Source organism: Caenorhabditis elegans, chromosome X (assembly GCF_000002985.6).
Source record: "Caenorhabditis elegans chromosome X".
NCBI classification, from domain to species: domain Eukaryota; kingdom Metazoa; phylum Nematoda; class Chromadorea; order Rhabditida; family Rhabditidae; genus Caenorhabditis; species Caenorhabditis elegans.
The window spans coordinates 3,067,874-3,079,036 of record NC_003284.9 but is presented as its reverse complement, the minus strand read 5'-3'; the positions used below and the strand labels follow the sequence as shown (position 1 = coordinate 3,079,036).

Sequence of the window (11,163 nt, the reverse complement as noted above, 5' to 3'; positions counted from 1 at the left end):
GATGCTACAATATTGCCGACTTGATACCACCCATTATCCTCCTCATCCTGCAGCTTGCCAAGGACGATTTGTTTTTCCGCGCACCTCTTTCCCTCAATTATTAGTCACAAATGAGCAAATGATGCGGGTGGACAAGGAGGCAGCTGACTGACTGTTCGGATGATCTCAAGGATATTTTTAATACTTCCGACAAGGAACATGTATAATTGACAACAAGTGGAACAATTCATCTCGTCGTGGTCCCCTCTTAAAATCGGCAACTTTTAACTTATTGTCTTACTGACCTCTACCTACATCCCCTTAATTGGGAATCCACCAACAGTTTGCACACATAATTGGTTTTGCGCAAGAAAAAAAAGAGCTGCAAGTTGAAGACAGGAGATGACCATATGCTGTCAGTTGTCCGGAAATGGAAGGTATTCGATAGCAGTGAAGATGGGTAAATTGACAATTAATGAAGTTACGCAAGCTTATGCATTGATGACTTTGCATTTATAAATGCCAAATGTTATGGTTCTAGCGAGCTAAACTGCATTACATCATCAATCATGGCAAACTGTATTCAACAAAAACTAAAAAAGAAATTTGATATTCAGCAGATTTGAAAATTAAGGATTTTTATAAATTTGAATGTGTTCTTTCAAAATAATAAAATGGGATTTCAGACCAAAACTGGCATTTTGAACAGGTAAAGCTGTATTAGCGCCAGTGAGAAAATTGTTTGAAACTTCTATGGTCCTATAATGTCCAAATATCATCGTCAAACTTTTTTAAAAATTTTTAAAAATTTTCAGTCATGACAGTCAAGAAGTGGCAATTACTCAGTTTGTGCCACTCAAAATTTTGGAGTTCGACCAAAAAATTGTTTTTTTTTCTACGATTCTTATACTTAAATTTTGATTCAATTACTTGTGCTAAAGTATTTTAGGGGTCGGAACATGCGACATTTTTCTGGATATCTTCAAAATATCATATTTTCCAAAACTTTAACTGGAAATTTTAATTTGCCAAAATTTTGACTGAAAAATCTAAACATTATTGGACTGTTTTACTATGAAATTTGGTCGTCCTGTACCATTATGAGTAGCTATTCCACCTTTTAACGACTTTCAAGACCCAGTGTGATGATAGATATCAGGGAATTGCCGAAAATGTCGATTTGCCAAAAATTTGGATTGTGAACAGTGCCGATTACCGAAAATGCCAAAACTCGGCAGTTGCCGAGAATTATTAAATTTGACAACTACCCAACTGTAGCATCATTACCTATATATAAAAAAATAGTTTCCGTTTGTTAAGAAGTGACGTCATAGCTTACAAAGGCAAGGCGTTTTCGGCTGTTGGAGGGATATAGGTTTGGAGTTATTAGTGGGATATGGTCGGGGTACTGTAGTAGTACTGTAGGAGTACTGTAGGAGTACGGTAGGATTACTGTAGTTTAGGAAAAATTGTGTTTTAGTCATTTGAAGAGATATAGGTTTGGGGTTAGTAGTGGGATATGGTCGGGGTACTGTAGTAGTACTGTAGAGGTACTGTAGGAGTACTGTAGGATTACTGTAGTTTAGGAAAAATTGAGTTTTTGTCTTTTGAAGATATATAGGTTTGGAGTTATTAGTGGGATATGGTCCGGGTACTGTAGTAGTACTGTAGGAGTACTGTAGGAGTACGGTAGGATTACTGTAGTTTAGGAAAAATTGTGTTTTAGTCATTTGAAGAGATATAGGTTTGGGGTTAGTAGTGGGATATGGTCGGGGTACTGTAGTAGTACTGTAGGAGTACTGTAGGAGTACGGTAGGATTACTGTAGTTTAGGAAAAATTGTGTTTTAGTCATTTGAAGAGATATAGGTTTGGGGTTAGTAGTGGGATATGGTCGGGGTACTGTAGTAGTACTGTAGGAGTACTGTAGGAGTACGGTAGGATTACTGTAGTTTAGGAAAAATTGTGTTTTAGTCATTTGAAGAGATATAGGTTTGGGGTTAGTAGTGGGATATGGTCGGGGTACTGTAGTAGTACTGTAGAGGTACTGTAGGAGTACTGTAGGATTACTGTAGTTTAGGAAAAATTGAGTTTTTGTCTTTTGAAGATATATAGGTTTGGAGTTATTAGTGGGATATGGTCCGGGTACTGTAGTAGTACTGTAGGAGTACTGTAGGAGTACGGTAGGATTACTGTAGTTTAGGAAAAATTGTGTTTTAGTCATTTGAAGAGATATAGGTTTGGGGTTAGTAGTGGGATATGGTCGGGGTACTGTAGTAGTACTGTAGGAGTACTGTAGGAGTACGGTAGGATTACTGTAGTTTAGGAAAAATTGTGTTTTAGTCATTTGAAGAGATATAGGTTTGGGGTTAGTAGTGGGATATGGTCGGGGTACTGTAGTAGTACTGTAGAGGTACTGTAGGAGTACTGTAGGATTACTGTAGTTTAGGAAAAATTGAGTTTTTGTCTTTTGAAGATATATAGGTTTGGAGTTATTAGTGGGATATGGTCCGGGTACTGTAGTAGTACTGTAGGAGTACTGTAGGAGTACGGTAGGATTACTGTAGTTTAGGAAAAATTGTGTTTTAGTCATTTGAAGAGATATAGGTTTGGGGTTAGTAGTGGGATATGGTCGGGGTACTGTAGTAGTACTGTAGAGGTACTGTAGGAGTACTGTAGGATTACTGTAGTTTAGGAAAAATTGAGTTTTTGTCTTTTGAAGATATATAGGTTTGGAGTTATTAGTGGGATATGGTCCGGGTACTGTAGTAGTACTGTAGGAGTACTGTAGGAGTACGGTAGGATTACTGTAGTTTAGGAAAAATTGTGTTTTAGTCATTTGAAGAGATATAGGTTTGGGGTTAGTAGGGGGATATGGGCGGGGTACTGTAGTAGTACTGTAGGAGTACTGTAGGAGTACGGTAGGATTACTGTAGTTTATGAAAAATTGTGTTTTTGTCTTTTGAAGAGATATTGGTTTGAGGTTAGTGATGGGATGTGGTCGGGGTACTGTAGTAGTACTGTAGTGGTACTGTAGGAGTACTGTAGGATTACTGTAGTTTATGAAAAATTGTGTTTTAGTCATTTGAAGAGATATAGGTTTGGGGTTAGTAGTGGAATATGGTCGGGATACTGTAGTAGTACTGTAGTGGTACTGTAGGAGTACTGTAGGATTACTGTAGTTTGGGAAAAATTGGCTTTTCGCCTTTTGAAGGGATATTGGTTTGAGGTTAGTGATGGGATGTGGTCGGGGTACTGTAGTAGTACTGTAGTGGTACTGTAGGAGTACTGTAGGATTACTGTAGTTTGGGAAAAATTGACTTTTCGCCTTTTGAAGGGATATCAGAAAATTCGAGAAATGTTCTATATAGAATCGTCTGGAAAGCTCGAGAAAATTCTGGAATGTTCTAGAACCTTCTGGAAAATTCGAGAAAATTTAAAAATGTTCGTAACGAGACCCATCGTGGTGAAACCCATCGTGGTGAGACCCATCGTGGTGAGACCCATCGTGGTGAGACCCATCGCGGTGAGACCCATCGTGGTGAGACCAATCGTGGTGAGACCCATCGTGGTGAGACCCAAATTTTTGGCGGGAAATTCAAATTTTCAGTGAAAAACATTTTGGCGGGAAATTCAAATTTTCAGTGAAAAATTTTGGCGGGAAATTCAAATTTCAGTGAAAAAAATTTTTAGCGGGAAATTCAAATTTTCAGTGAAAAAATTTTGGCGGGAAATTCAAATTTTCAGTGAAAAAATTTTTGGCGGGAAATTCAAATTTTCTATGAGAAAAATTTTGGGGGGAAATTCAAATTTTTAGTGAAAAAATTTTGGCGGGAAATTCAAATTTTCTGTGAGAAAAATTTTGGCGGGAAATTCAAATTTTCAGTGAAAAAATTTTGGCGGGAAATTCAAATTTTCAGTGAAAAAATTTTTGGCGGGAAATTCAAATTTTCAGTGAAAAAATTTTTGGCGGGAAATTCAAATGTTCAGTGAAAAAATTTTGGCGGGAAATTCAAATTTTCAGTGAAAAAATTTTTGGCGGGAAATTCAAATTTTCAGTGAAAAACAAATTTTCTGTGAGAAAAATTTTGGGGGGAAATTCAAATTTTCAGTGAAAAACATTTTGGCGGGAAATTCAAATTTTCAGTGAAAAATTTTGGCGGGAAATTCAAATTTCAGTGAAAAACATTTTGCCGGGAAATTCAAATTTTCTGAGAAAAAAATTTTTGACTGGAAATTCAAATTTTCAGTGAAAAACAAATTTTCTGTGAGAAAAATTTTGGGGGGAAATTCAAATTTTCAGTGAAAAACATTTTGGCGGGAAATTCAAATTTTCAGTGAAAAATTTTGGCGGGAAATTCAAATTTCAGTGAAAAAAATTTTGCCGGGAAATTCAAATTTTCTGAGAAAAAAATTTTTGACTGGAAATTCAAATTTTCAGTGAAAAACATTTTGCCGGGAAATTCAAATTTTCTGAGAAAAAAATTTTTGACTGGAAATTCAAATTTTCAGTGAAAAACAAATTTTCTGTGAGAAAAATTTTGGGGGGAAATTCAAATTTTCAGTGAAAAACATTTTGGCGGGAAATTCAAATTTTCAGTGAAAAATTTTGGCGGGAAATTCAAATTTCAGTGAAAAAAATTTTGCCGGGAAATTCAAATTTTCTGAGAAAAAAATTTTTGACTGGAAATTCAAATTTTCAGTGAAAAACATTTTGCCGGGAAATTCAAATTTTCTGAGAAAAAAATTTTTGACTGGAAATTCAAATTTTCAGTGAAAAACAAATTTTCTGTGAGAAAAATTTTGGGGGGAAATTCAAATTTTCAGTGAAAAACATTTTGGCGGGAAATTCAAATTTTCAGTGAAAAATTTTGGCGGGAAATTCAAATTTCAGTGAAAAAAATTTTGCCGGGAAATTCAAATTTTCTGAGAAAAAAATTTTTGACTGGAAATTCAAATTTTCAGTGAAAAACATTTTGCCGGGAAATTCAAATTTTCTGAGAAAAAAATTTTTGACTGGAAATTCAAATTTTCAGTGAAAAACATTTTGGCGGGAAATTCGAATTTTCTGTGAGAAAAATTTTGGCGGGAAATTCAAATTTTCAGTGAAAAAATTTTTGGCGGGAAATTCAAATTTTCAGTGAAAAAATTTTTGGCGGGAATTTCAAATTTTCAGTGAAAAAAATTTTGGCGGGAAATTCAAATTTTCAGTGAAAAACATTTTGGCGGGAATTTCAAATTTTCAGTGAAAAACATTTTGCCGGGAAATTCAAATTTTCTGAGAAAAAAATTTTTGACTGGAAATTCAAATTTTCTGAGAAACTTTTTGTTAGCTTAAGTACCACCTGGAACTGGCGAGACCCATCGTGGTGAGACCCTTAAAAATATGGGCGGGAACTTCAAAATTTATGAGAAAAGAAATTTTGGCGGTAATTCAAATTTTCTTTGAAAAATTTTGGCGGGAATTCAAATTTTCTGAGAAAAATTTTGGCGGGAATTCAAATTTTCTAGGAAAAAAAATTTTTGCGGGAAATTCAGATTTTCTGAGAAAAAAGATTTTGGCGGGAAATTCAAATTTTCTGAGGAAAACATTTGGCGGGAAATCCAAATTTTTGTTCTGGAATCAAATTTTTTGTTTCAGCACCTTCTGGAAGTTTCAAGAAAATTCTAGACTGTTCTAGAATCATCTGGAAAATTCAAAAAAGTTCTGAAATGCTCTACAACCTCCTATAACTGTAGGAGTTTTTATTTGTTTCGTTACATCTATATTCAAAGAACTTAGTAGTTAATTATTCAGACTTCTCCAGTTAAGGAAAGTTATTAACTTATTAAAAAAACTGTAACTCTGTGGAATTTTTTCGAAAGCCTGATAATGATAATGTGTTAGTAGAAAAATCAGAACATTCTAACTGTCTCTTTGAATTTTCTGAATCGTATACCATGGAAGGAGAAAATGCGATTTAATCGATGAAGTTTCAACTTTTTTTAATGAGGCATTTTTGAATGATTAAAAGGACATCTATTTGTTATACATTTTAAACTCCGCCAGTCGTTGGCCGCGCCGGAGGCGCGGTTATCGGCTGGTTATTGATAAAATTTCCAATTTTCAGAGTGACAGTTAAAAATATTCAGATGTAATATGTTGGGAGATTTTTTTGAAAATTGTGTTTCATTGCCAAAAACATGTACTTCTGTAAAAATCAGAGTTTACTCATTTTTTTAACAGCTGTCGAGTTGCCGAAGATTTGAAATATTGAAAAAATTTTGAAAAATCTTATTAAAAGATGACCATTAAACAGTAGTTGAAAACAGAAATATTTTTGAAATTGAAACGGGCACCTGAAATCATGATCAGGCTACTCATATTCAACCTTTCTAAACGTTGTTTTCTGTGGATTTATTATATCACTGAAATAATGCCGAACTGAAAATTTCCTGTTAACAGAGCAAGTATAACTCCATTCAAAACGATTTAATTTCTTGTTAAAGAAAATGTTCTTATTAGGCGCTGCACAAGATTAGAGACCACCCGAAGGAATTATAAAACTGCAGGTGTGACATCGAAATTGGCAGTTTGAAAAGCAGTCGTTTGTCACGTCTGTCGAATATCCGGGCGAGGCGACAAATTCCTCCCGGTATATGGGTTGTCCTTGTATTTTGGTGAGCGGGCGGCAAACAAGCGCAGACTCCTACCAATTTCGCGCACTTCAATTTAAAAGTCTTCCGACATGAAGTCAAAATTCAGGAACATGTTCAATTGATGATTTTACTACTGGAACTCACTCTTATCTTGAGTTGTTGTTACAATACATTTTTTTAGAATTGAAAAAAAGCTCTGTAGTTTACATTTTTGATAATTTTTTTTGACCCATTAGTCATTCCAACACAAAAATGAAAACCCGTAGTGTATTCGATTAGTAAATTTTCCAGATGACTGTGTTCGGTACCCTTAATAACAGTTCACCATATAGCGGTTCCTCTTTTCCTCATAAAACCCCGGTAATGGGCCTACAGCTGTCCGTCAAAGAGAATGCAGATATTATTGTTGCTCATCGACCGTTTGTGACCGGAAATATTGCTTATTAGTTAGTGGGAAAGAGGGAAAACGATGGGACAGCATAAAATTAGATTTGTACGTTTAAGTTAACGTTTTACGGAGGTGGCCGCCAAACATAAACAGCCGGAAAACTAGAGAGGTAATACGGCAGGAAATTAAGTATTAGTAAGTTGTTAGACGTTGATAACAAACAATAGATTCGCGTTGTTCATGAATCGGTTGTGAAAAATATAACGATTGTTGACATTGTTCACTTTGCAAATATATTTTTCAGAATGATAACGATGTTTCAACATGATATTTTATTGAAAACTTTTTGAACAAATTTTCAAGCAAACATAAAGGGTCTGAAAATTTTTTACAACTATAAATATTAGTTTATAATTTTTAAAATATTTCAATATGTAAAACAAAGTTTTTTTGCTCATAATAGTCTATAAAAGAGGAACCCAGACTATTGCAAACTCGGCTACCGAAAAATACAAATTTAAACTCTAATTAAGTATAAATGCTCAAGAAATTAAAAGCTCGGAAAACGTTTACATTTTTTTAGTTCCTATAAAGCTCAAAATAAATAAAAAATTTACTTACTTAGCATTTTATTATAATTTTTAGTGTTTTGAGAATCTGATTTTTGCGGATCTGGGATTAAAAAAATTAGGTACCAGTTTAGTACACCTGGTCCAAAAATATTAAACCCCTTTTTGCCGATAATAGGCTTAAGGTTAAAGTATTTCAAAGTCTAAAAATGCAAATCTATTTCATGGTTTGAATAAATTATTATGTTTCAAAAGAAATGCATGGAAAATGTACTGGAAAATGTTTTTGTGTTAGGTATACTACACAAGTACCAAAAGATGTTACCAGTTAATCTGAACTGTACGTGTGAAGCAAGTTTAAGATCACAGCCAGGAAAATCTAAATGCAAAATGAACTATCAAAAGTAGTCACTGTTACTGAACTTTTCAGATAGTGTTTTCCATTGTGCTGATTTCAAATCAGTGATGTATCAAATATTAAAACACACACAATGTACCTATTAGACCTCATCATCTTTTAGTCAGAAAGCTGAAACATCATTCGGGCTGAAACTCATTTTTAGCTTTAGTCGCTAGTTTTTGCACGCCGAAGCAGCATGCTATTTTTGATTTTTTCTGCGGTTTTACACTAGCATAGCTAGTTATATTGAATTCTATTCAGTGCTTTTTTATCTGAAAATCATTGCTCGTTTGGATCATGTTGCATTGCGTTGTTACTCTGCTTTTAGGAAAAGCCTAGTGTGCATAGTTTGCATTCGGCAGTTTCGGGATTTGTCTGAATTGTTTTCTTCTCACCTGAATGCCTCATTTCCGAAACTTTTGCTTTTCGTCTTTTCCTCGAAGCTGCTCGTTTTCAGCTTCATCGTCCCCCATTATCACACTTGATTGGCTTCAAAAAGGTGGATTGCACGGACCACACTTCTCAATACAAAACCGCGTGGTGTCATCCATTCTATTCCCTTCTTCGACACGCCCCGCCTTCCACTTCGCATGGGCGTGACTAGACCAATCAACGAGTTTGCGACGTTTAGTGACTGCAGGCAACAGGACCCTTCCAACCCACTCATTCACACTAAACTACTGTCTAAAAGTCATTCAATTTGACTATTACAAAACTTATTGTATTGTTACATCATCTGATAAGGTTATCATAACAATGTCAATGTTGGATCTCCGTCAGTTTCTGATTCCTGCATTCTTTCTAGACCCCACCAACCAACTTGCTGCTCAGAGTTCTTCCGGTGGCGCGAAGATAAACTTAAACAGCTCTTTTCGCATTTCTGATCTGCTTGATCCAACTTCACACTCAACCAACGAACCAGGTAATCCATTTTGCCACCATTTTCCTAAAGTTATTGCATTTATTGTATGTTCGTTCAACCATCTCTAACACTTTAATCTACATAGACTTCCATGAGAATGTTGAATGTACAACTAACCTGAAAAATGATATTTAACGGATTAACGCTCCAGTAGTCACATGGACGGTAATCTGTAATAGTAATAGGTCAACCAATTATGATCCTTTGTTCTCCTCTTACCTATACAAACAGTTTTCTTTATTTATTTGTTATTGTAGATCCATCTCCTACCTCCATTAATTCCTCGGAATCGCCATCATCCCCTAGAATTGGGAGCCCGAATACCGAAAGATCTGTGAACGAGAGTCCGACATGCGTGGGATCAAAAAAGGCTCGGAAGGCGAGAACTATCTTCACCGACAAACAACTTCAAGAGCTAGAAAACACCTTTGAGAAGCAGAAGTACTTGTCTGTTCAAGATAGGATGGAGCTGGCTCATCGAATGGGGCTAACAGATACTCAAGTAAAGACATGGTATCAAAATAGAAGGTTGGTCGGCTATATTCCTTAATTAGGCAAACTTTTTTTCTTTTCTCGAAAAACAACAACGTGTGGCTCTTTGCGCCAGCAGTTGGGCGAGAATTGAGTCTAAACACGCCACTTTGTGTTAATTGTAGTGCATTAGCGAGAAGCTTCACCCCCATCGAAATTTATCTTAATCAAAGCTCTCACCCCTCCTCAATTTCTTTGCGTGCGCCCACCAATTTTATTTAGTAGTGTCATCTTTTTTCCGCGCCCTCCCCCACTCCTTTCAACCACCCCACGGGAAACGGCTCCACTGTCATTATCCAATTTTTGAGATTGGAGCTGCTACCCTGGGAGGCGCAAAAAATTTGAGAAAAAAAGTGCTTGAAATGAAAAAAAATGTTCACGGTACTTTCAGAACCAAATGGAAACGACAAGCCTCTGTTGGTATGGATCTTCTTCACGATGCTGGAAATATGGCCGCCGTTCAACAACTTCTAAGAACAAATCCATATTGGGCAAACTACTTATCACAGAACACTTCAATGTTTGGAGCTTCTAATAATCGCCCTGTATTCAATTCATTAGTCGTCCCAACTTCTTCAATGATTCCTGCTAGCAACTCTCAAAATTCTCTACTGCAATTTCTAGCATCGCAAAACGTAAAAGATGATATCAGTTCCCCAAAAGAATCACCATCAGTATCTCCTGATTCTGTAAAAAATGCATCTGTTTCTAAAAAAGAATCAGATGAGGATGAATAATACCTTTCCACCTTGAAGATTGTTTTTTTTTCGCTTAGAGTATTTATCCGGTTTTCATCACGCAAAATGTCAAATTCTCAATTTCTATTGTTTTTCTCTTCTATTTTTCCTGCTGAGCCACTTTAATTTTGCCCTCATTCTCAAAATCCGATCTCTTAATTTCTTCTGTAATGTTTCACTTTCAATGTCTTGGTTATTATAAAATAATAAAATGCAATACAGTCAACGGACGCTGGAGTGTTTTCGCTCAAGTAACAGAACATTGCGAATCATTCCAAATGACAAAATTACGGTAGCGATTTCCTCACACCAAGTGCGTCAATTAGCCTTCTCATTAATAGACAATTTTGGGGGGAAGCAAAAAGTCGTCCCGCTTCCTCTCCACCTCAAACACTCTACGTTACTCGTCAAAGTGGAGGCCTTCCAACTTTCATAGCTGAGTAGATTTTCCGTAACACCTTTACAGTTGAAGATCGTCTGCCTAGGAGTCGAATAATTCGTCAATTATAGCGACACCTTTTTCGAACAATGATGCCACCCAATTTGAGAAAGGAGGTTAGAGACGCGTCCTGTACAGTTTGTCAAAACCTCAACCTTCTTTTCATTCGTCTTGTTCAATTGTTTAGCAAGATGACAATTGTCGAAGGAGACCGCAGCCGTGTATTATTGCAATTGAGTCGACTTGTTAACGAATTATTGTTCAATCATGTCATCGTTTCAGGGGTCGTTGCGAGAATGATTTATTGAACTGGTCTTCGTATTGGAATGTCAAACATTTCCTGTAAACTCATGTAACTCAACTTATTCACCATTTGACATGAACTCGTAAACTCATGTAATGTTATTGAATGGAAATTGGGAAGAATTCATCGGGGAAAAAGTTCATCTAAAAAAGAAATAAACTATAGAAATGGCAATAAAATCAGCTATTCATCTGAAACTACTCATCTCTGTCCTAATTAGTTTCCAATTTCCTCTCATAAATACCGCAACTTGTCCC

At 35.8% G+C, this 11,163-nt stretch overlaps 1 protein-coding gene and 3 non-coding genes across 4 annotated transcripts; 2 read left to right on the top strand and 2 right to left on the bottom strand.

Moving 5' to 3' along the window:
- Positions 1 to 6,490: 6,490 nt before the first annotated feature.
- On the top strand, positions 6,491 to 6,633 carry F52E4.13. The gene has a single exon (NR_070619.1). It is a non-coding gene; the product is annotated as an Unclassified non-coding RNA F52E4.13 (non-coding RNA).
- Positions 6,634 to 8,614: 1,981 nt separating this feature from the next.
- Positions 8,615 to 10,389, top strand: ceh-31 (Homeobox protein ceh-31). Its single transcript, NM_076124.8, has 3 exons — positions 8,615 to 8,895; positions 9,153 to 9,423; positions 9,818 to 10,389. The coding sequence occupies exons 1-3, from the start codon at positions 8,730 to 8,732 to the stop codon at positions 10,161 to 10,163; spliced, it is 783 nt and encodes a 260-aa protein (NP_508525.3). The 5' UTR covers positions 8,615 to 8,729; the 3' UTR covers positions 10,164 to 10,389.
- C33D12.17 lies at positions 9,481 to 9,763 on the bottom strand. The gene has a single exon (NR_070618.1). It is a non-coding gene; the product is annotated as an Unclassified non-coding RNA C33D12.17 (non-coding RNA).
- A 323-nt stretch (positions 10,390 to 10,712) lies between the features above and the next one.
- C33D12.16 lies at positions 10,713 to 10,846 on the bottom strand. Its single transcript, NR_070617.1, has one exon. It is a non-coding gene; the product is annotated as an Unclassified non-coding RNA C33D12.16 (non-coding RNA).
- Between the last annotated feature and the right edge of the window lie 317 nt (positions 10,847 to 11,163).